General features: G+C 38.6%; 1 protein-coding gene across 3 annotated transcripts; it reads left to right on the forward strand.

The window, feature by feature from the left end:
- Positions 1-268: 268 nt before the first annotated feature.
- Positions 269-24,992, forward strand: slc38a3b (solute carrier family 38 member 3b). Of its 3 annotated transcripts, XM_034532055.1 has the most exons (17): positions 269-505; positions 9,274-9,452; positions 9,822-9,842; positions 10,003-10,084; positions 10,178-10,293; positions 13,229-13,302; positions 13,773-13,865; positions 14,795-14,876; positions 17,624-17,706; positions 18,590-18,648; positions 18,971-19,144; positions 19,271-19,350; positions 19,436-19,536; positions 20,493-20,617; positions 20,714-20,858; positions 22,185-22,288; positions 22,435-24,992. In XM_034532055.1, exons 2-17 carry the CDS (start codon positions 9,349-9,351, stop codon positions 22,537-22,539), a joined length of 1,548 nt encoding a protein of 515 aa, XP_034387946.1. In that variant the 5' UTR covers positions 269-505; positions 9,274-9,348; the 3' UTR covers positions 22,540-24,992. The 3 variants fall into 3 exon arrangements, with proteins under 3 accessions (XP_034387946.1, XP_034387947.1, XP_034387948.1); XM_034532056.1 differs by lacking the exon at positions 9,822-9,842; XM_034532057.1 differs by lacking the exons at positions 269-505; positions 9,274-9,452; positions 9,822-9,842; positions 10,003-10,084 and having other exon boundaries at positions 10,184-10,297.
- The last annotated feature ends 609 nt before the right edge of the window (positions 24,993-25,601 follow it).

Here is a 25,601-nt window from a genome sequence, read left to right on the forward strand (position 1 = left end):
GGGTCATTTATTCCGTTGTTATCCCAATGTCCTATCCACATGTTTATTCACTTCCAAATATGAATTATTATTATTATATGACAAACATATTGACTATAAGTATTATCTCCATTATAATGCCTCTTGGCTTTACGCACTGTATATTCTGTAAAGGCCAAAGTAGCCACTGACACAACCTCTGATGTTCCTTCTATTTCACTCACCTATAGGCTACAGCGAAAGTATGGGGGCGGTGGTGAAGGGGGCGGGCCTAATGCGACCCCCACAGTTGCGCTCCAGAGGGGTTTACAATGCCTTCCATTTCTTAAAGCGCATTTTGTGGCCGCTGACTTTAAGAGCGACGGTCCGAATGTGAGTATATAAAAAAAAGGCTAATGTAGATACTATCAACTCCGCTGAGAACAAGGAAGAGAAGACACGCAAGGAGAAATAGAACCTTACCATCAAAATCCATCCGCAGTCATCACAGGAATTAACTTGGGAGGCTTCGTGAAAACTACCGTTGGTAAGACTGATCACACTGGGTTCTCTAAGCAGATACACACACACAGGTTTTACTTGGGGCGATGCTGCTGTGTTTGACACGATGTTTTTAAATGAACCGGTTTAATTGAAAGGTTGAGGCGGAAAAACAAAACTTGAATGTATAATCTGATTTCCCTCAATCACACGGGGATGTACCGGGGCCCCCCCCCCGGTACATCCCCGATGTACCGGTTATAATGAAAACAAACAGGGTAGTATGAATATTGTAGCCTCTATGATCACATGGCACACTGTCGGACTACCGGGGCACATGGCGTTGTTTCTTTTGAGGGGTGATCAATGAAGAAAGAATGGTGTATGTTTGGTGCCCCCGCAGTGAGCGCCAAGTCCAGATGTGAGGACCATGTGCCGCAAAGACTCACTGACAAATTGCACACGTGTAGCACACGTGTTTGCATTTTTGAATCTTTTCTCTCATAAATGTCGGATCAGCTGGCGCGGTATAAAGTCTTTGGTATAAAGTCGCCTTGCAACAGCTGGATGAATGGGATTAGTCAACGTGGCCAGTGTGTGTGACTCGCACGCGCATATTACCTTTGTCTTTGTGTTGCCTAGTCTTAGTTGACGTGTGCTTTTTTTTCCTTCTTCACAATCAGCTTTCGGCGCTGAATCAAACTTAGCGATATTTCATGGGGCCTATAGCTTGTGTTATTAAAACAACAACACTTTCCTGCCGTGTTCTCAGTGTATACCTTACTGCGTGGGGGGGGGGGGGCAGCCACATGGCACATGGAGTAAACGCAAAGACAATTTACTTTTCCTCCTACCACCAACACCATATCCGACCTAATATTCCAATTAGTTTTAGATAGAAGCCCACCACACAATCTGCATGGCAACCCAATATAGACACCAGTAGCTCCGACAACCCAATATAGACACCAGTAGCTCCAACAACCAGTAGCAGCCTTTTAAAGCGCTTTGCTGGTCTTATGGTCAGTTCAACATACAGGAAGAGCGTCCTGCGTGGGCAGTTCCTGCTCAGCCTGTTTCATGGGGTATTGTGTTATCACTGTGTGCCTGAAAATAATGGCTTGGAGGAAATGTTATTGTCTCCCCCAACTATTTTGAATCCAATAGGCTAATTGTAATTTGTATTTTAAAAATGTAAGGATATATCCTATGGACATTTTATTGACCAAAAGATCAATCCATTCATCAAACTTAATTGCACCATTATTGGTGTGATGCGTTGTGCGTGTTACTGAGGGTGTCCTTGAGTGAGTGTGCATCTCTGTGTCTGTCCACGGCCAATCTCACATTCTGCTGCAGCAAACAGCACAATATTTTGGGTGGTCAGTTATAGCCGCACGTTCAAGAACCTCTCGTGGTTGCGGCGAGCTAATTGTGGGTTGTATTCATTTAATCACACAATACAGTCGTGGGGTGTTGGAATATCTTACAAGTATGTTACATGTTGCTAGTTTCAATCTTTAACTTACTTGGCTGGGTGTGGAAATGGGTATAGTACAGTACTGTTGTGCTGATTGTGTGAAATAAGACACTTAACCCCAAGTTGCTTAAATGTAGATGTTGAGTAGTCATCATGAACAGCTGTGGTTGTACTGGTAAAAACATGTAACTTTCCAAGTGTGAGGCACTTAGAGTTAAATTAGAAAGATATTTGGAAATACCAACCATATTAAGACTGAAAACCTCACAGATTCTGGGATACAGATAGACTGTCCAGAGAACCTCTGTGTGTGTACTTAAGGTGGTGTGGCTAAGGGGACATGTTTTTGACTTTGGCCCCTCTATAAACACCAACACCCTATATGGGTTGTCATGCTCCATCACAGTGGAGAATGAGCAGATAAGCTCAACTGCGGCCATTGACCTCAGAATGTGCAGTGATCAAAGTGGCGGAGGGTTTGAGGAGGAGCTGGACAGGTGTGCGACATGTGGAGGCCGATGTTTTAACCATGTGGGAAGCAGCCAGCTGTTCTCCTCTGTTACGCTGAAAAGACCTGAGAATATCTGCCTTTGAGTGTTAAGTGTCAGACACTCCAGAGGTTATTATTGTCCTGGTTACAGGGCCCATAATCCGTCGGGCTGAATGTGACCATATTATGTGCTGTCGTCTATATTTAAGTCACTGTAACGTCTTTTGTTGATGTTGGGTCTAGAAATGGCTAAATTGCATTAATTATGTAATTAATTATATGTTCCCTGTGGGCCTTTTGATCTTTAAGATTGTCTTTTTGATCAATTGATAATGTTATGGTGACCATCTTTTGAGAAAGCTCAAACTGGACTAGCATTCAGTCCGTTCAAAGAGCGTCTTTTGTGCTTTGTTGTGTTCTGTAGCTTCATGGGTAGAAAATGGCACAAACACTCCAATTCATTCGTCCCCTCTTGAGCGATCAGTGCCAAAATATGGTCTCAAGTCAACAAAATACTACAGATAGCCATATGTTGTTGGATTTGAAGACTTTCAGGAAATAAATCCCCATAGACCAAGCAAGAAACAACCTGAATGTCAGCAGTTAACTGAGAAGCTAGCATTCAGTGTGTTTATCAGACCGTGTTCACTGTAAACAGCGGCTTCCTCCTTCCAAAAGCAATGCTACATACATGAGAGGTGAGAGAGAGCCCACACAGTAGCTGTCAAAACAAAGAGGCTGTAAAACAACATAGCATTGACATTTCTTTTCAAAACCCTGATCTGAACATGACATAAATGAGTGTATATTTTGATACTGCCGTGGTTTACAGGGCCTGCCTACATAGTAGATACAAACCGACCCCAAGTCACAGTTGGCCACCATCAACATCTCTCATGTGACGTGTTCCTTTTATAAATACGTGTGCTACAGAGTGTGCTACGGAGGCTCATTGACAACAAATAGCCCAACGATACACAATCTAGAAATTGTTTTAGATTTGATCTACAACACATGTTGTTGTCCATTTATTAACTATAGCAATGTTACGTCTGTGAATATAGCATTTTGGATCGTGCTGTCAAATAAAGATGGCCCTGTGCTCAAGTCCAAGAGTGGCCTTACTCTGAACCTCCTGCTGTCAGCTGTTGCTTTCTTAGAAAAGTAAGTGCTCTTTAGCTTGTCAACACGTACTTGTAATTAATGAAAGTCAACAGAGTCATCATAGTAACTGACACAGGGTCACGTTTTAGTAAACTCAAACGGCTTTTCTTTTCAAACTTTTATACGACTTTCCTTTTAGTTTAATTTTAAATAAATGGACCAAGATGATATTTGCATAGTTGCCATTGTTACACTGAAACACATTTTAACACAGACAACCTGCAATGCCATTGTGTTTCAGTGCATTATGTACTTTTTCAGTCTGGTACATAATACATTTTATCATTTCTTTTGCCATTGTTACCATCAGCCCAAAACATATTACCTGTCACCTTAAGTTTAGAAACTGCAGACATCAGCACGTAATGGCAATTAGCAACCGTAGAGCTACGTCTTCTCTACTCCACGAACACCTATCACAATAATGCAGTCAGTTACAGATTTGTTTAGTTTGCAGAAATGTCACAAAAAAAACATATCACATTGGTCCACAGAGGCAGGGTTTATTGCAGGGTCACTGCATTAGATTGCACTGGATTGTACAGGTGTTCTGTGTTTGTGTCCATGTCCATGTCCTGTATTATAATCATGATTCAGGATGTGTCAGTTGTCACCCGTATAACATCCATTCGTAGTGTTTACTGCTTGTAAAACAGTGTGTTAAATAATGTGTTGGCGCCCTGTTTTCACTCTAGTGGTGCTGCTTTTATGATATTTAACGATTCCTGTCTGTGTGTGGGCTGGGAGAATATATTATGAAACTTTCTGTTGACTTTCATTATATTAGATATCAGCTGTTTGTGTTGTTCCCTTTTATCTTTTCCAATATACCATTTATTCTTTGCTGCTGCATACTGAACTTAAAGTGCAGTCATCGATTAGTCTTCAAAATGGGAGACCACTGTGAATATTTCAAAGAAGCATGTATGCAATGTGTATTTAAAAATTATATATATTTCCATTTAATCCAATTATACTTAAAAGTTAGGGAAAACCTTGATGCAGTTTAATCTTTAGTGTGTGTGTGTGTGTTCTGTCAAGCGTCACATTGCTTTAATACCACTGTAAGTAGGCTGTGACGGAGAAAGCTAATGTCTTCGGTAATTTGCTATTTATAACACATTCCGAAATGTTAAGGCTCATGTTAGAATTGATTTTCTTGTTCAATCTATAATCGTAATATATCTTCAAATTGTGCTTGTTTGACCACATAGGATGTGAAGGAACCTGCTTGTTCTCCCAAATGTTTGGGGAATGCTGACTATCTTGGTATATGACGGTGGGGGGGCAGAGGGTGAAATAGGAACTATATCATCTATTCTATCGTTCAACAATTTGATGTGGTATCAAAGATATTTCGTTTAATTTTCATATAGTTTGTGTATTGAGTTGTGATTGAAAGTATGTTTGTGTATTGGTGTATTCATTATCTTTCTTTAAGAATTATTTTAAATGTCATAATCAATTGCATATATGGTTAATTCCACAACAACTACATAGCCATACAAATGGCTATTGTTTACTATGACAGATTGAATATCCACTGGCAACAGAAACATATCACTGCTCCAGACTGTTGTTTCATTGGACCTTAAGAGTTGTTTGTAGCATTTAAAAGGGTTGTCGTTCATGACGAAGTGACCGTTATAAAATGTTTCCCCTCAGCCTGCTTTGCCACTTAGCAGAATATGTGATTCAGGTCCTGGCCGACATCACACAGGACCTGAGCGCGTGCTCCTCGGCCCCCGGCAGCACATGGCTGGGACAAGCTGGTGCTGCCAGGCACTGTTGGCTGAACCTCGTGCCTTTTCCTGCACTCACAGTCTCCCCACTTGTCCTTGTGCCTGCCCTGTTTTATGTCCAACTGACACCAGAAGAGACAGGAAATAATTGTGGGAGCAAAGTGTTTCCTAAAAAGCCATTCTCTCACACTAATGTCTAACAGACGGACACATCTCACAGCTAATCACTAATCACCCTCCCACCTGTTCAAACATTTCAAATGTCAACTCAGAATGGGACCTCTCACTCATATGCTCCTGTAGGGCTGATTTATTATATAACACAATGGGCTGTCTCATATGGACACCGATCATATTCGTAAATAGTTTGCAGTTTTCTTTGCCCAGAGGACTTGATTTCATATGTTTTATTGATATAGAAACACTGTATTACTCACTAGAACAAGTATAGTTATAAGTTAGTTTCCAAGAGGTTGATGCAGATGTTCTTGAATAGAACTTGTGAACTCGTTTTTAAGGCTTGGTAGATGTTCCTTGCAATATACAGACAGCAACCATTTTTGCATTTGATCTTCGTTATTTGAAGTCAGCAGGAAACAAAGACTTGGACAGAGAGGTATATCAGAAGATTAAAAGTTAGATGTGCAACTTTTGCCAGTTCTGCAAACAAGCAATTGTGTCCCCTCCTTTGTACCACAATTGTACCAAGTATCTGGGTTGTTATTATTCTAGTGGTGCAAAACAAGTCATGCATATGTGCATAACCATTAATGTTTGTAAAACTGAATTATACAAATAGGATGTTCTCAAGATGACCCACACAGCTATGATTTTTTCAGTACTAAGCTGGCATCAGCAACAGTAACTTCAGTAACCGGATCTGTCGAGTCTCTAACAAGCTGTTGAGGGACAAAGTTTATATAGACACACATATGGCTAAACGTTCCAGCCTGTCCTTTTGCCAGATTACATTTCACAGCAGAAATAATACCAGCCATGTGTCTTTTTAAAGAACTCATTTTGCATCCAGTTACCTCTTCTCGAACTTGGTGTGTACGTGACGGAGGTTTCCACAGAGTTCCAGTCCCGTTGTATTAATGCTGCTGTTTCACTGTGACTTATTGTTGTTGCACCTTAACAGAATCAGATTGATGTGGTTCTCAAGGTCTTAATCACTCATCATAAAAGCTAATGCTGCTAATGCTTTATTTTATGGGTGTGTGATTTCCCTAATAGTTGTTAATGGAAAATACTCCCTGGCCTGTGCTAGCAATTCATTGGAATGAAAGAAATGGCTCGCTAGGGACAGTTGAGCTAGTATTTGCATTTTCTACACAACTATTGACTGAAAAGTTGTAACTGTCTCAGATTAGACACATTATTCAAGGCTGTATAATCAGGTGGAAAGGGTAAACAGTTCAAAACAGTGATAATATGAACAACGGCAGCATCATGAGATTTCACAATGAGCATCTAAGTGTATTTACAGTAAATATCAGTGGCTGTTTTCTGTTTTCCCCTCATCAAAGTCTGGTGTTGCAACAGAACGTATTGACATTTGGGGCTTTTACATTTGTGACTATTTCACGGGACATGTTAACTTAGGGCAAATAAAATGACTAAATAGGTAAGGCAATGGAAGGTCTCATGGAAGTTAGATATTATTTTAGTTTTTAAATACAATTTTTTTTGATTGAAGGATTCATTTATTATCAGCATGTCTGATTATTGTGTTTATTGTTGTTTAGTGTGACTTTGTTTTATTCTACTTAGCCTTCTCTTTTAGTTGCAGTGGCCTCTTACACTGCATGTTGTGAATAGCAACACAAGGTTATCTTCTGGCTGAGAAGACACCGGGAACACAATTGAGCTACTGTACAATCGTGACAGAGGAAGCAGCAAACAACAGACTATTGTCTCTCTGAAGTGAAAAGCATTCCATATGTCATTTGGGTCATGGTTTAAGGTTGTCACATATTGCCAATTATTGATAATTTCATTGGATGTGAGTAATGTAGTATAGTTTTGTAGTAATTACTCGGTTGACAAATATACTTTCTTTCTTCTCAAACTATTGTTTAAATAACCCGATCCGATGCTCATTAAGGAAAAATACTGTTGACATGTATGATCATAGTAATACAGTAATAACAGTTTTGTAAACTGCTTTCTCAGTAATTTAAGGCCTGCTGTTGTGAGTGATTTAGCATTTTGTTTGATCACATTGTGCTTATATTCACCATAACGACCACCATGTCATTGTGTGGGATGTGAACAGTAGCACTGAGAATCTGCAGGTTTGCGACATTAACTGCCCAAAAGACATGAGCAAACAAAAGTACCAAAAAAAACTAAAACAGACCTTTGACCATGTGGTCTGTACTTGTTTGCCTTGCTCTGTACTAAAGTTCTGGACAGCACAAAAGATGTGCCATACTGTTCGAAATTTGACCCAAGCCTTTGATCATTTACCGCTACATATCGTTCATGTTGGTGTATGTATTGCAAAAGTTTTAGTGAACAATTTGGATGAGTGAGAGAATGACATCAGGCCTTAAGTGGTGGAAGACACTGTGTCAACAGTAGAACTGAGTCATCGCTACCCAGATGTTACATATTGAATATAAAGATTCATGACGTCTGTCATTGATCGCAGAATTCACAGAAGTGTAGATGCACTAATACGAGAACTGTAGCCTGAGCTATTAGACAAGACCAATGCTCTTTGACATTGAAAATTAAATGTCAATAATTACAATTTTGCAAAAAAAGGCAATTACAGTCAACAAAACTGCACTGAATAAAGCAGTACAAAAAGAGGTATGGCTGAAGCTACATGCTTTCCCTTTTTACTATACATAATTTCTTTGGCATCAGAAGTCACAGTGAAATGTGAAAATGCAGTTTTTGGTCATACATTGTTCATTAAAAGTCTATGGTATATAATATTTAGAATGTACCCATTTGTCTATAATCACCCAAAACAAAAAATCATGCAACAAGTCTATTTATCTGCTTCATCAAGACTGCCACTGTGTGATTTTATCAGATTTGACAGAGGTGTGGAAACCCCACAGGATAAGGCTGAATCTGATTGGCTCATGGAAATATGTGACATCAGTCCTTCCCAAAATCTTTTTGAACTTTGGCACTCAATGTTATGCCTATGCAGGACCCCAAGGATCATAGTGGGAAGCTGATGGAAACATTACATTACATGTCATTTAGCTGACGCTTTTATCCAGAGCGACTTACAATAAGTGCATTCAAAAATACCATAAGTAAGTGCCATTCAAGTGCCTCTGAAGTGCTAATCGGTTTTTATTCAAGGTATAGTCGCAAAAGATCTGTTATGTAGAGATTTTTTGCTGTCCTGATGTCAGTGGGGAGCTAGTTCCACCAATGAGGAGCCGGGACAGCAAACTGTCTTGATTTTGTCGAGTGATTAACTCGCAGTGATGGAGTCACAGGTCAATTGGTAGATGCCGAGCGGAGTGAGCGGGCTGGGGTGTATGGTTTGACCATGTCCTGGATGTAGACCGGACCCGATCTGTTCGCAGCACGGTACGCAAGTACCAAAGTTTTGAAGCGGATGCGGGCAGATGCGGGCGGATGCGGGCGGCCACCGGTAATCAGTGAAGGTTGCGGAGTAGTGTGGGTACATTTAAGGAGGTGAAGACCAGTCGAGCTGCTGCATGCTGGATGAGCTACAGAGGTCGGATGGCCTTAGCAGGTACATCTGCCAGGAGGGAGTTACAGTAGTCTAGGCGTGAAATGACAAAAGCCTGGAAATATAATTTCAGGGCCTTTAAATGTGCAAGGCGTGCTGCACATTTTCAATGGTGTGTGCAGTTAGGACATGGAATAATGTATCCTAAACAAAGAAACCCACGCACTTGTATTGTATGTGATTCCTGTCCTTTCTCTCTCTCTCCCAGATATTCAAGATATTGAGCAACTATATTCATTCTCCACATACAAGCAAACAAAAATAATCTGTCCCTACTTGGACTATGGAATTAACTCAGTCAGAGATGAACATCTTATCCAACGGGAAAAGTCACGACCCCGAAGGTGACTTGGGGATGCCAATGAAGACGTTGCCAGAAGGGGATCAGTGAGTATTCTCCCTTTATTGTAAACATCGATGAATGACTGCACTTTGCCGCTTACATACTGTTAGTAGCCTTATAACACAGCATGTGTCTAGCATGTGTTATACCTTTTGTCTTTCTTTATTGGTATTTGAAACCACATCCTAGATTGTTTAAACAACTGTCGTTTAAATGAAACTCTTATCACAAGGACAAAGGTATGCATCAGCATACCTTTGTCCTTGTGATAAGAGTTTCTCATTTAACAATGACCAGGATTATGGACATGGTGAGCAACATACAGTATGACTTACTTCCTACCTAATATTGACATTTTTTAATGCATGTTCACCTTGTTTTCTGCTCACCTCATCGGGTGGATCCTTATTCAGAAAGGGCACTCAAACAGCCAGGTATGTCTGTGCAGATTTGTGCGAAGGCTTTTTAAACTGCATACTTGTTTCCATGCATATGATGATACAAAGAAATAAGCAAGTTTACAGCAGATATGTGCACAATTTTAAGAGATAGATAAAGAGACCATCAATTGACAGTCATAACTTTGTCCCGTAGATTTGATGATAATAATGGAGGACTGGAGAATGAGGAATTTTTGCCCGGTGCGGATGGAGAGAAACACATACGCTTCAAAGATGTAAGTCAAGTTTACAGACAAAGAACAACAGAATGCACAATATGCTTTTTAAATTGTACATTTATTGTATGCTCTTGTTTCTTCCCCCCTCAGTTTGAAGGAAAAACGTCTTTTGGCATGTCCGTCTTCAACCTGGGTAATGCTATTATGGGCAGTGGAATCCTGGGACTGGCGTATGCCATGGCCAACACTGGCATACTCCTCTTCTTGTGAGTAAATAAGCATGTTCATCAACTCGTGGCAGTTTGCAAAATATGAGCTAGAACCTGCATACAGGCAAAGTTACTTATGTCAATGGCTTCATTGCTGAATTGTTGTCAGTTTAGTAACATACCAATGTGTTTCTGTGGCCCTGCTTTACTATGCCTCTATGGAGAATGTTGAATGGTTTAACAGTGTCGTAGTACTTGAGATCATTCAACAGTCTCAACTTTTTGAAGGTGTCAGTCTCACACAAAGAGGACTCTGAATTTAGAAATTCACCACAATCATTTGATTATTTTATCAAGACATTTCTAATGTAAGAGGACTCTTCATTTAAGTGTTTCTTTTATGGGAAGGTGAATCTGTCAGATTAATTTGAGAAGTGTCTATGGTTTGCATGTTCCACATTTTATCGTAGGAGTTCATGCAGTGTGGGGTTCACACTGGTCAAGTCTTGGTCTTGTCTCAGCCTTGATACACTCTGGTCTTGCTCATGACTAGGTCTCGGTTTAGGTGGTCATTACTACAACACTATTAGTTTAATTTACCGAAAAGTGGTGAAAAATAATCAAACAATTTGCCAAAGGCACTATGGACTCCTGATATTCTCTAATGTGCTTCCTGGGGGACTACACTTCTTCAGGAGTGAGCTGCTGTAGTGGTGTGATTGAGGGCCAGAGTGGTGCTGGTTACTTTCAGGAGTGAATTACAATCTGCCCCGACATCTTAGAACATATCAAGTACCATGATATATACACCTCTGGTCCTACCTTTTTTCATGCTCCCAACCCTGCTGCCACATTCAGAAAGGCCACCGCCCAGAATAACCAAACCACCAGACCCTGTGTGAGGCATTTTGACTTTTTTCCTCATGTACTTCCTTCTGCTCTTACCATAATATTTCTGTCAGACCGTGACCCTGGTGGTCTTGGTCATCTCGTCTGTGTCTACGTAGCTGCAGAGAGCAAAGAGCGAGACTTAGGTATAGAATGGCCTCAGCCTAATAGATTCAACTGTGGCAATAGGAAGCCAGTTCAATGCTAGAGATTTCAAAGAGTAACTTCTCTAATAAAAGAGGCTGCAGGCCATTTCCTATGAAATCCCTGTTAGGAATTAGGTCAGAGTTATTCAAATCATATATACTTGGGGATCTATCATTGCTATGGCAGTGCTAAGTTTGAAAAGCAACCTGAGGCAATCTTTAATATCACTACAACGTATGTCAAACATAACATACCATAACCAGCACATGCATGGCAAAGTTAAACAAAAATGTAATTGTAAAATGCTTGTATCTAAAGACAATACACAGTTATAAAATACAAAATATAGGCTTGAGATTTATTGAAAAACTGTAGGTTTGATTGAGTCACCAGAATAAATAAATGAATAAAATAAATAGTATATAATCCTCTAGTATGATTAAAAGCATGATATCTGGATATTATTATTGAAATCAACAACATTACAATCAGTATTAAAGCATTATAGATTACCAGTGTTTATTTGCATTTCACTATGTTATCCTCAAATCTTATTTTCATTACATCTCACTGTAATATATGTTTAGGTCTGTTTTTTAATGCATTAGAGCACTGCTTTTTTAATCTCTGATGTGATTAAAGTGTAATTCCTAGAAAGCAAACAAAAGAGCTTTCCAGGCCCAATTGTTTATGTATTATTTCCAGAGAAACATACAAGCACTTCATTAAAAGAAGACTATGTGTTTTTTGAAAAATCAAGCATTGATACAAGCCTCCTAGTTGACTGCATTGTTATTTTGACACATGCTTCAGAGCACATGTGTTAAGAATATCTGCATTATTTTACCCTATAGTCATTTTTGTGTTTTTGATTTAAAGCATGTGTATTCATCTTTGTTCATACATGTTTACTCCAGATGTTTGATCCTTGCTGCCTCAGTGGCTCTTTCTGCTACTAACTTTATTTCCCTCATTGTCGCTCTGGTGGAGATTATAGCCGATAGTGTCAAGAGAACCCTCGATCCACCAGCAGAGATACAAATAAACATTCTCACTCCTTGTCAGCGTATTTCCAGTGAGACACAGAAATAGAGCAGTCACGAAGGCGGCAGAATCCAGAGAAGGATATTTCTTCATTGACACAAGGCATGTAATATACTAAAAAGCAGATCAAATAAATGCTTGTTTGTTGAGGGAGATTGGAAAGTTGCTCAGTGGAATCTGAGGACACGTCCTCCATCCCTCTGCCTACAGACAGGGGCCAGTGGTATTCCCACTACAGTTGTGGCTACAAGAAAGGCAGAGTGTGCAGAAATGCTGGGAAAAGGTCTGAGAAAGGTGATGAATTTGGGACCAACCTTTGACCCATAATGCTGCCCCGACAAGCCCACTGACTTGACTCTGTAGGAGGACCACTGCAACTCGTAGAGCAAAATGACTTGTGGGAAATATTGTTTTGATCCATGTGTAGGACTGTTCAATTCAATCAATTGAGATCATTTATATTCTATTATAAAAAAGAAGTATTGTTACAAGAACGTCTTGTTTCATGCTGGACATGTGCCTCAACTTTTGGTAAAGTCTCACAATATTACTGTACAATGAACATCTTTAAGCTTTGAACAGCTGTAAAATGTCATGCAAAGGCAGGACAATGGCATAGTGAAAAATCAGCCATTACTGCAGTTCAATTTCCCAGGCTTCATGAAGTGTTTTTTGTTCTCTCATTAATACAGAATGTCAGATCAAACAATACATTGCGTAAATAAGTTATGGTACATTGGCAGTAGCATCTAATAACATGCACAATACATAATGACTGTTTGATTGTAATATATATGTAAATGGGCAGTAAAATAAGGCCAGGATTATAATCCCAGGAGGAATGTAAAATTTGGTAAAATATACGGTTGACATATATAAACCGTAAGACTGTCCCTTCTGTATTGTGTCACAGGTTTCTTCTGACTGCAATAGCAGCCTTGTCATCTTACTCCATTCATCTGCTGCTGAAATCCTCTGGCATTGTGGGTAAGATTTGTCATGTCTCGGTCTTTTGTAAATAAATAGTGTAGCTATAAATTATAGTGTTCAGTTATGTCATCAAAGTTATTTGTACTTGAAAATCCAACAGTTCTGCAACATCTGATACAGTTAAACTGGTTAAAATTAGGATCCATGCTTCACTTCTAGCAAATTAATCTAGAAAAGTGAACAGATTATAAGAAGGAATTTTTGGTTTGTCTTCTTTTAACACTCACCCTATAGCAGTAAATCTGTTAATCACAATTAAATGCCAGAATGATTAGAGGGATTTGGTTTCCAGTCATCTTAACTGCTCTTATTAGACTGACTGTTTATAAGAAGGAACATTAATGAATCAGTCTCATTCTATAATCCAGAATGTAAACCTTTTTATTCATTTGTTTAATTTAAAATGTGTGTGTTGCTCAGAGAGACGTCTCAGTAAACATAACTGAGTTAAATATGAATGTTTACAGGAATTCGAGCTTATGAAGAGCTGGGGTACAGGGCCTTTGGCATTCCTGGAAAAATGGCTGCTGGTATAGCAATTACCCTGCAGAATATTGGAGGTGAGAAGCCAATGTGACTTAGTGATTCATGTGTTCATAAATATGTAGACTGTTTGTGGAAGCCCTGTAGCAGAAAACATGAGTTGTAATGATATCCCCCACTCGACCACGCACACAACTACATTCCTTAAAACATTAATGTGATTTTTATTTTTGGCTATACATGCTGGAATATGACAATGTACTAAGAGCAAAGATCAGGAGAAGTATTGGTAAATAGCTGTTTTCCCAGTGCTGTCTGCTGACTATCACAAACATTCCCCCCACTCACTGAACAGCATGTATGTCTGGTTGTTTCAGACCAAGGCTTTTTGGATACATTTGAGGCATGATTAACATGATTTAAATTGGTTCAATTTATAATGCTTAAAGACTAAATGCAAGGGTTTTCATAAAGTTGTTCCTGCCCTAAGTAGGTGCAATAACGTGTATTCAATAACGCCGATTGGTGTTATGATTGGCACACTGAAGCCGGTAACTCACTTTCCAGGGCCATGGCCAGGATTTTAGAAATACTGAGTAAAATACTATATCAAAATATAGTGAAAAAATGCCAATAAACCTAAGAGGAAACAGAGCAAAATTCTGGAGAAGCTTCATAATGTTTGGTACTTTTGCTTGAAAAAGTATTAATGCTATGAAGCAATACAATTATGGCCTTCTTTGTCAGACTAAACTTTGTCAGATTTAATTATACAGTGTAAAATGCCAATAAATGACCATTATGTGTTAAGTAACCTCCCCCAATGTTGCTCAAACACAAGTACATGACCTCAATGTCCTCATCAGGAGCCATTGCTCTGTCACTTACACAAACATAATGTGACATGGCTTAGCGAGTGTCTGTCTGCTCGATGTGCCAGCGTATTTGCAAACATGCATAATTGGCCACACATGTACCCCTTTTTTCTCTGTCTCGTCTGTTACAGCTATGTCCAGCTACCTGTACATTGTTAAATCTGAGTTACCGCTGGTCATCCAAGCTTTCCTGAAGGCGGAGCCCGACTCAGAGTGAGTATTATCAGTGCTTTTCAACATCAACATCTCCGTGCTGCCACTGAAAGGGACTCAACTTCAGCCTGCTGTCCAGCTCAGACACTGTGTGCAAGGTCAAGGTTCCTGGCAGAGTATGTGGGCAGTGAATATATTCACTTTGCACTATTCATTGATTCAGTGGGTGTGGGGTGTGGTGAGAATGGCAGGCTGTAATTGGCTGTGCTGCAGGGGGCCCATGGTCAGGTACTATCTGTCAGTTATGTCTACACACAACATAAACCCTCAGTGCTGTCAGCTTGTGGAGGCGAGCGGTGTGCACGTCAGAGTCGAGCCACAGACACAGACGCTCTGCATAAGGCCACGGCACACTGAGGTGGATTCCAGCTGCGTGTACCAATCTAACAAACAAACCTTGTGCTCAAAAGGTATTCCAGCGACTGCAGCAGTCCTTTTTAAAACAGGTCTTAAAGATTAAAAAACCTAGTTGTACATATTGGAGCTAAACATCTAGACACTCCTCTCATGCCTCCAATGCAATACACAATACTCAGCAAAGTGTGTTTTTCCATTTTTATGCCACAACATTTAAACAAAATCTAACGTCTAAGCCTTCTGAAGGGCACGCTACCTTTTATCACAGAGTAATTTTAGAGTGTGATGAAGTAATGCATATATCTATGTTTGTGTGTGTTCATTGCAGGGGCTTAGCTATCTAAAATGACGTATGAAGTATTGTGACCCATGATCTCTCTGTGTCACACACACACACACACACACACACACACACACGCACACATACACGCACACATACACACGCACACTTACAAATGACAGCAGCAGGTGGTTTAACATGGGTGCTAAATTCCGTGGTCGAGCATAAGGACACGTCAGCTCAGGGCCGGCCCCCAGCAACCAAGACACAATATTTGTTGCTACTTAGTGTGCCTCTTTCTGTTCAGATCCATGGCGTCAGGAGAACAGGGGAAATGCGGAGCGGGCAGTAGGTCTAGGGAAGGTCACAAAAAAGGATATTATATCTATTTGGAAGTAGAAGGAATCCACTCAGAGCTGTAGTCTTGAGACCAAATCACAAAAATGTGAAACTTGAGATTGAGACTTGGACTTACTGCTGTGCTGTGGGACTTGCCTCCACAAAGGCCTGATTGATACTAGATTCAATATACCAATACCAATATTTGAGAGCAAAAATGAATTAGAGATTTATGTATTGGCCAATGCCTATTTATTTGTATACAAACACATAACATAATAGGATCCCCTAAATTGGTTATTTTTAAAATTGCAACCTAAATATGTGCTCTATATCAGGACATTTTACAAAATAAAATAAGTTTCAAAATAAATTTAAAATAAATTTAAAAAACAGAATAGATGAATTCCGTCCGTCAACACATTGTTTTTGTTACTTCATTCAAAATTATCATTCAACACATATTTCTTCAAAATATTTCTTTTATAACTTTATATCACACGCTAATATTAAAGATTATTGAAAATCCTGGCCAATAGAAATAAATAAAATCGGCCATTCTTAACCACTCAGCTTGCATATTTAATCATTATGCATCACAAACATGCAGCTATGCATTAACACATCCTGTAGCAAAATGTTGAAATGCAAAACTTGCAATTTGTTGATGAAAACTAATGTCACCTGACTTTCCCGTGACTTGGATTGGATCACAGCAGATACATTTCATCTCACATGTGAAAGATGATCGTCTCAAATGAACTACTGGCCAAATGTCCTAAGAGGACATGACCTGTATGATGATTTAGGAGACACTGACCTTTAATGGTTAACAATGATTTCTTTAAACCTCCTGATCCTCATCCCAGGGGTACTAATGGATTTTCTATCATGATTGTATTTTTCTATTTCTATTCCTTTAAGTAAACTGGTGGTTGCCCATCTCAAGGACATAAACATGTGTTAAGAAGACACACATACATGTGGTGGCTTTTTTTAGGTTCTATGAGGGTGTTTTGTTTTATGAAGGGCATTCACAGGAAGTTGTTTAATGAGAGGAAGTGTGTGTGGCCCATAAATAGCCAATGAGGAAACAGCAGATGAAGACCCATGTCGGTCGCAATGCGCCGGCCATTTTAAATACATATTGCCATGTAAGATAACACACATTTTAATTATTCACAATCCCCACAGTGTGCCTTGGATAGTATTTGGAGGAGACTTCAATGTTATACTTTCTTGAGACCATATTCCACCCTTTCAATTAACACATCACAAGATTTAATATTTTGTTTGTTTGTTATGGTATGGGGTTAGTAATAGAGATTTTATTTGGGCCCCTCCCCCCAACCACCTGGTTGGTAAGAAAGAACTAAAGAGACATAGGTGGCAATGGTGTGATGGAATACGCTACGTGTACTAACATCTTCGGTGCCGTGTTGATGAGGCTCCACCAACTGTAAACAGCTGCATACATCATCAGAGTTACGGACAGTCTACTACTCCAGTACTTCTGTCGAGAGAACCATAAGCTGACACATTTATTCCATAGTTTTGAGGCCAATGATGTTCCCAGCAGGTTGTTGTTGTTGGTCAGGCAAAATGTGGCACATCAACCATTTGGACAGTAGATTTGAGAGAAAGTAGTACCAAAGTTTCACTTAATATGTAAAACCATACATTTAGTCGCCGTGTCTTTGTGCTATGTCTGTCTGTGCCAATGTTTGAAATATTGAGCTCACCAAAGTAAACTATATTTTTCTCCTAACAGTTTGTGGTACTTGAATGGAAACTACCTGGTCATCATGGTCTCTGCCAGTATCATCCTGCCCCTGGCTTTAATGAAACAGCTTGGTGAGTAGAACTAGTGCAAGCAAGGGAAACATTGGTGGTTCTTTTCACCACAGAAACTTTTCCAGGGACATCTTTAGGAACTCACCCGCATTTTGACCACTGGGGTCTAGTTCCAATGGAAGCCTAAAATATGCTAAGAAAAATAAACATGAAAAGTTTGGCATGATAAACAGAAGAATACTTGACAGTAAGTCAAAATTATGAAAAACAAAGACTGCCATTGTGGGTGCTTTAAAAAAAACTCTTCGACAGCTCTTAGTTTATTTATTCTTTTTGTGTTGGAAATGGGGTTCCAAAAGTTCCAGTTAACAGACTATAAATCAATAATAATAATAATAAGCTGAAGATCCTCAAGCTGAAGTTAATTAATTTGTAGTTTAGCTCTTTCCAAAGCACTTTGCATTTAACTCCAATACGCTTACGAAACGCACATTATACATTCACCATTTTATAAAACATTTTCTATCTTTAGGATTTGTTCATTAAAGTTATGTTTTCTTTCGACTTTGACCTTAGATGTGGACATTTTGATGCAGCAGTTACCTCAAAGTAAAAGCAATTAGTGGGTCTTAATCCGACCTCTGGCAGAGGAAACAGTAGGGGCCCAATTAGACATCATTTTCCCTGAGTTGATCCCTCTCTCTGAACTATTCATTAATATGAAATATACATGCTCTTTCTGATCCCATATTGCAGTGAGGTCATTATAATGGGGGTATTGTTTTGCAGAAGCCTCATTTATAGAACAATAGCAAACCTTCTGACTCTAAGCTTTGTGAAGTTCTTGTGTAACTATTCCAGTTTACAGTAGTCCCAAACAACACGTAACGGTCAAATGGGTCAGGAGCTCTAACATTAACTGTCTCTTTATGTTCATTTTCAGGTTACCTCGGCTATACCAGTGGATTTTCTCTCAGCTGTATGGTGTTTTTTCTCTCCGCAGTAAGTTGGTCCTGCTCACATAGTAGCACATCATCACGGTGAAGCACACTCATTTGTTCTGGCATGCCATCTTAGTACACATGTTACTCACTTTCTTCCCACCTTCGTCTCTATTTTTAGTGTTATGTTTCTATGTTTGATAAGGCGCATATAAGAGCTGCTTAATGCACAAAGTAAAACCTAAGTACGTAGCGGCTGAGTCCCACTAATTTGATGTTGGCAGTGACTGTTCAGAGCCCTTGTTTATTACATTCCTTCGTGCTTAAGTCTTTTCTTTGATTCAACCTGTTCTTTTCTTAATTTTCTTCGCATCCCTCTGCAGGTTATCTATAAGAAGTTTCAGATCCCTTGCCCATTCGACGAGTTTACATCCAACACCACTACCACCCACCTCAGCATGAATGTCTCAAGCCACGGCCACGAGTACAACAATGGTCTGGTTCATGAGGACGATGACTCCCACTGCTCCCCACGCATGATCAACATTAACTCACAAGTAGGCAGCCGAGCTGAAAACACAGTCTGCTTATCTGGATTGTTTTCAAACAGTAAAGCCACAAACGTTCCCACACTTATTTTGAGAGTCTCAGTTGCACTTCTAATCATAATGTGTTATTAACAGACAGCATACACCCTCCCCATCTTGGCCTTCGCCTTTGTTTGCCACCCTGAGGTCCTCCCCATCTACACCGAGCTCCGCGAGTGAGTCACCGCTCGACTGCATATATTTTACAACATGTCATTGCATAATGGGGCATTCAAATAACTTTCAACTCTCGGATTTCAGTCCAAACCAGAAGAAGATGCAGAGGGTGTCCAACATCTCCATCTTGGTCATGTACAGCATGTACTTTCTGGCTGCTCTCTTTGGCTACCTGACCTTTTATGGTGAGTTGTCACAGTTGTCCTACTTCTTTTTGAGTTATTCTTTACAATATCAGTGGAATAATAATGTTCAGGAAGAAATCAGATAGTCAGGGCAGCGATACACAGTAATACAAAAAGAGAACTGCTTTGGTAAAGCAGTTTAACTGCCTCGATATGTAGAGATGCTTTTTTATAAAACTACAGATATGGCCTTGCACTTGTATGCATTTGCCAACCAGTCATGTTGCAGTTAACATCCATGTCTGTCCAAAATGTCATTATTTAATAATTTTATCCTCTAAGACATTTGTGTAAAATTGTCATAAAAAGCATATTCATTCTTGAGTTATGGCCAGCACCAAATTTGTTCACATTTATGCCAAATGTGAGGAAATTTGGTCACGGTGTTCTTGAGATATGGCGTTCACAAGAACAGGATGGACATTAAGTCACAGTGATATAAAATACTTTGTTTTGCTGTTGTCTTTAGAATAAAAAAGAGAATAATTTTGTCCAAATTGAGGCATGAACAGGGTCCAACATTATGATGGAGAGGATTCTGCTTATTGAATTCTAAAATACCAAAAAGAAAATATTGCCATAATGTAGCTTTTAAAAATACTCAAATATGTTTCGTGCCCAAATGCAATGGCAGCAATTGCATTAAATATGTAATAATCTTTAGAGGAGCAAGTCACCTTGGATTTTGTTTTAAACAAATGTTCTAATCTATGGTTTTATTCTACTGCATGTTTCATAAATATGCAGCGTTGATGGTGAGTGTGCTTCTGTATTGAAGGAAAGCAGAGCCTGGTACAGTATTCTGGTCCCCCACAGCACTAGCTCCATCTTGTGGGGAAGAGCTGTGTGGCTCTCCAGTGCTAGATTAGATCATTACTTAGTGAAGTTCAGATGAGACTTTATCAAGAAAGTACATTTTTCTATACATATATTTTTTTTTCCTAATATTTCTTTAGGCAATGTGGAGCCTGAACTGCTGCACACATACAGCCGGATTGATCCTTACGACACTTTGATCCTGTGTGTGAGAGTTGCCGTCCTCACGGCTGTGACGCTGACTGTCCCTATTGTGTTGTTCCCTGTAAGTTTGTTTTTGATTTGTTCCCTGTGCCGCTCAATAAATATGATATCGTGGTATTATGTCCTCATTTAATCATCTGTCTGTTTCTGTCCACAGGTACGTAGAGCCATCCAGCATATGGTATTCCCCACAAAGTCTTTCAACTGGTTGCGTCACATAGCCATTGCTGTCCTTCTGCTCACCATCATCAATTTGCTGGTCATATTTGCTCCCAACATTCTGGGCATCTTCGGCATCATTGGTTAGTACAGTAATGTACAAAAAGAGGAAATTGTATCAAAAGTATCATAGAAAAACATAGAAACATTGTCACCATGACAGACAGACAAGTAGCAAACTTTTAAAAAAAACATTAGAAAAAACATTTACTATATCCTACAGGTCAAATGTATCCACTTGCCTGGATTTATTTGACGATATATTCTACATGTGATGTGATATTATGGGTTACTTATTCTGTCTCTGTGTACCACCCTCCTGTTTGATATGGCAGTGTTTCAAGCTTTCAAGTTCCTGACACACAAAAACAACATTTAAGCAAAAAAGAAAAAAACGTGCAGAGCATGTGTCTGCATGGACAAACCAAGTCAATATTATTGTCACGCTTTGTCCTCATGTTTCAAAAGGTTAGAGGTCAAAGTTTTAAACAAATTACGTTAAAAGAGCATCTTCAAAGCCACAGATTCTGCTTCGATAAATATGTGCACGTAGATGATGCAATATATGGACTGTTTGCAACAGCTTTTGGATAAAGTTAGGTCTCACAATCCTGGAACTTGAGTTGTAAAACAGGTGAATCTGACATAAAAAGAAAATCCTGAATATACATTTCTGAATGAAAATATAATTTGCAAAGCAAGCCTTCTGTTGCATTCTTGATTTAGTTTTTAATGCATACGGCAGGTCTTTGTGTTGTCACCACTGTATCTATCACCTGTATTGCTCACTGTAAACTATATCTAACATGCTCTGTGTTCTCTTTAACAACATGTTTTGGGTAATGAAATAAATAATTGCACAACGGTATGAATGAAAAGAAAATGAAAAAAAAGATGCAGAAACAATTTAAGAGGATGGCAACACAAAAGAAAAAAGAAAAGATGAATAAAAAAATAAAAAAATGATCCATCAAGCACCCTGACAAATATTATTATTTGAAAAACACTTGGTAGGATTGCTAAGATGTTTAATTAACTAATACTCATTCCACTGATCTCTATAAAATAGTTTTCAAATTGTCAGATGATGGCTGCCACATCAAAACCTCATCATTCTAATCCTAGAGATCAATATACTTGAGTGTGAGGTAGCCTGAACTGGATGTTTTTAACTTTGGAACTGCTAGTTACCACACTATTTCTGTTAAAAATGGTACATGATGCATGGAGAAACTAATGATAAAGACTATATATAAGACAAAAAAAAAAAAAAAAATATATATATATATATATATTTCTCAGAGAAAACAAATACAAAATGATCATAATTAGACTTCAAATGTCTTCATATCATGTCACTGCAGTGCTATTTGTGTTGTTTCACCAGCTCTTCCTCGTTCTCCTTACAGGTGCAACATCGGCTCCTTGCCTCATTTTCATCTTTCCTGCTGTCTTTTACATCCGCATTGTTCCCAAAGAAGATGAACCCATGAACTCTGTTCCTAAGATACTGGTGAGGCCTTAAAATCGTTCCCCCTTCAGTTATTCATTATGCTTATGTGGTGATTATCCCACATGATAAAAGCTATTGTCATAGAATGGAGTTCTTGATAATGAAACGTCAATGCCTTCAATATGCTCTTTTCCCCTCATTCTTAGGCGGCCTGTTTTGCAGCTTTGGGTGTCTCTTTAATGGTAATGAGTCTTAGCTTCATAATCATCGACTGGACTTCAGGGGGCAGCCATGCTGCCGGAGGCCACTAGATGCTGCTTCGGTGTTTGTGAGCTCTGGAAAGGGGAAATATCAGGTCAAGGTAAAGGGAGCCCTGCCACTTCATGCAGGGCTGCACAGCACAGAGCTTGCAGGGATGTGAAACAGTATATATACAGTATAGTATATCGGTTGGAATCAAGCTGTTATTGATCGAGTTAAACTAGCTTTTGGTGAACAAAGTCCTTGCATAATGACATAATTAATTTAATAGTGCAATAGTAATGCAATTTTTATGAATAATCAGGACTAAACATGGGCTTTTTTTATTACCATCTGTTGGTGTTACCACAACGGTGAAATGGTCCTTCTTTTTTATTGATACACAAACAACTGCAGCTGGTACTGTACAGAAAAAGAGGGCATGGTCGTCTGTTGTTGTTTTGTACACAAATTACAATTATTTTCCACAAGACACACAAAAGAGAATAGACAAATTATCCCATTCTGACCAGCTGCCCTCTGAACTGTCCATCGTGAAAACCACGTAATGCATCAAACTAAACTTTTGTTCCAGATCAGCTAATTCTCTTGTGCCTTATAGCATTTGGAACAGCACACAGCAAAAACTGGATTGTATATTTATTTAGCTACTATATCTGTTTTTAATTTCAAATGACCTATATGCAACTACTGATCAAGGCAATGACCCTAATGTATCATATGATTATCAGTTTTTGTTTTAGCTTACAGTATATAAATGATGGAAGGAGTTACGACGAAATATATTTAGATTTTCTTAGCATTTCATATTTCCCCTGGCAGAACATTTAGCTCACATATGCCACTGTCACCTTGAATATAAATCAAATACAGCTCGAGATTTAAATTGACCAGTGAGTCTAGCTCTTAAATCTCTTGAATTCTTGACCAATTCAGAAATCCAATTTTCCTCACTGAATATGTTAAACCTAAATGAAAATAATTAGTAGTGTAGTAAAAGTACACTTTTTCCCATTCTTGCAGTTAGATTAGAAGATTGATATTACATTAGATTTGGTTTAAGGTTAAACGCCTCCCAGACCCTAAAGCTCCCTATCTAACACTTAATAACCGGACGTCGCCTACCTCTAGCGAAATATGGTTTCCAGCCATGCAGATAGTTTGGGTTGTACTTGCTCAGGTCTTGAGTTATACTATACGGACAAAAGTATGTGGACACCAAAGTAATGTACATATTTTAAACCTTATGCAAATAGAACAAACAACAAATTATTGACTAGACACTTTGGGTCAGTTAGAAAATGTGATTTCGTCCAGAACAACATGAGTTGTAAAGAATAAGCCGCTGGTGGGAGTTAATTCTTTTTTATTTTAAGATGTATTATGCTTTTCTGATTTTGTAGTAACATTTCACTGGTTTGTAGTATTTTGATCTGCTGTCACTCTGGTTGACTATTCAGACCTGACGTTAATGTTTTGCATGTTGTTATGTCCTGTAGTTGGTATTGTGAACACAGAGATTAATCTTCTGACACTGTCCTGCATATATGTTATTGTGAAACAGTGCATTTGGCATCTTACAGTGAAGGGTATTGAAGTCCTATTCTGTGCTATAGTTAATATTAGTATTATGAAAGCCTTCTTAAAACATGCTACATGAAATAATGTTTTAAACATTACTATTGTGATGATCTGTCATGTCTGTGATGTCAGTGATGACACATTTATGGATACTTTCAGTAATTCTCCAGGTGAATTTTGAGACTCACAATAGCACTACAACATGCATATAAGTTCTTTTTTTGGGTAAATTAAATCTCATTATATACAAATAACAAATGAACAAGTTTGAAAACTGCACAGAAGGTTTAAACTTTGAATAAAAACTCAAAGAAATGTTATAACAAATATTTGCTGCTCTTATCCAAAGGTGGTCTTATATTGTATCGCAAATCTCAGTCCTGCGTAAATCATTACTTCACATGTATATAGTAACTATTCCTTTGGCAATTTTTATTTTTTAATGAATTATTAATAACAACCTAGAAAATACGTATACACATATCAACCTCCGTCCCTTGCTTTCCCACATGTATTTACAGTGGTTGTAGTGGTGTAAATGAAAGTTTAGTTTTTCTTCACTTTAAGATATCATGCCAAAACAAAAATTAACTACCTAATGCTTTATAATGCCTTTGAACCTTTAAACAGGTACCACCGTTTTAATACCAGATGCAGTATATCAAATATGCATTTCTCATGTACCTAAACAAACCTTTGTGATATTTTATTATAGCTGTTGTTCAAGACATAGACTGATGGAAATGACACAACTATAATACAATATGGTATATACATTTTGGTGAATAAGACGTGGCTTTATATAAATAATGTATATAAATGTAAACCTTTTATATTTGTGATGCATATTTACAATAGCTTGTAAAGTGTAAATAGCAGGGACAGTTTTAGTTTGCCAATAAAATAATTGTAGATGTTTTTACATTGTCTCCGTTGTCATCATTTCCCCTTCACTGAAACTCATTCTTATTTTATTATATAGTCTTATTGTATCAATGTCAAGTCTAAGCTGTTTTTCCATAAAAAAACACTTCAGGTCATCGTGATCCCTCATTGCTGCTGATTTTTTTATGTCAACATTCAAACAAGTTTTTACTATAATACATCAACACTAATTCCTTTAGAGTTGCATTTGGTCAAAGTAGCGGAACAAAACATGCGCTTGTGTATTGCGGACAGCCCAGATACATTTCCTCAAGGGCGTAGGTTTGCATATGATCCATAGGGACTAGTCACGAACAAAGTTTTGGGAAAGACACAATTATCCCCACCAATATTTTGTTAATTCGAAAAAAATAATTGTGCACAATATATTTGCAAACTCATTCGTATTATTATCTATAGGCCTATTATGTTCGTCGCCAAGAAGAGTAAAACATACATTTCCACGTTTTCCAAAGCGCTCTCGAGCCTGCGAGACAAGATGCTGTCATTTAAGTTAATGGGCTGAAGAGTCAGAAACACTCCGTGAATCGTAACTTTGCTGAAAGAGAGCATCACGGTAAGCTACAAAATACGACAGGAGTTAATA

Source organism: Cyclopterus lumpus, chromosome 5 (genome assembly GCF_009769545.1).
Source record: "Cyclopterus lumpus isolate fCycLum1 chromosome 5, fCycLum1.pri, whole genome shotgun sequence".
Taxonomy (NCBI): Eukaryota; Metazoa; Chordata; class Actinopteri; order Perciformes; family Cyclopteridae; genus Cyclopterus; species Cyclopterus lumpus.

Bases quoted from the DNA above. Each gene is read 5' to 3' on its own strand.
- slc38a3b (XM_034532055.1), top strand. From the start codon at position 9,349: ATGGAATTAACTCAGTCAGAGATGAACATCTTATCCAACGGGAAAAGT. The intron at 10,085-10,177 runs GTAAGTCAAGTT...TTCCCCCCTCAG, and splicing joins AACACATACGCTTCAAAGAT to TTTGAAGGAAAAACGTCTTT. The intron at 19,537-20,492 runs GTGAGTTGTCAC...ATATTTCTTTAG, and splicing joins TGGCTACCTGACCTTTTATG to GCAATGTGGAGCCTGAACTG.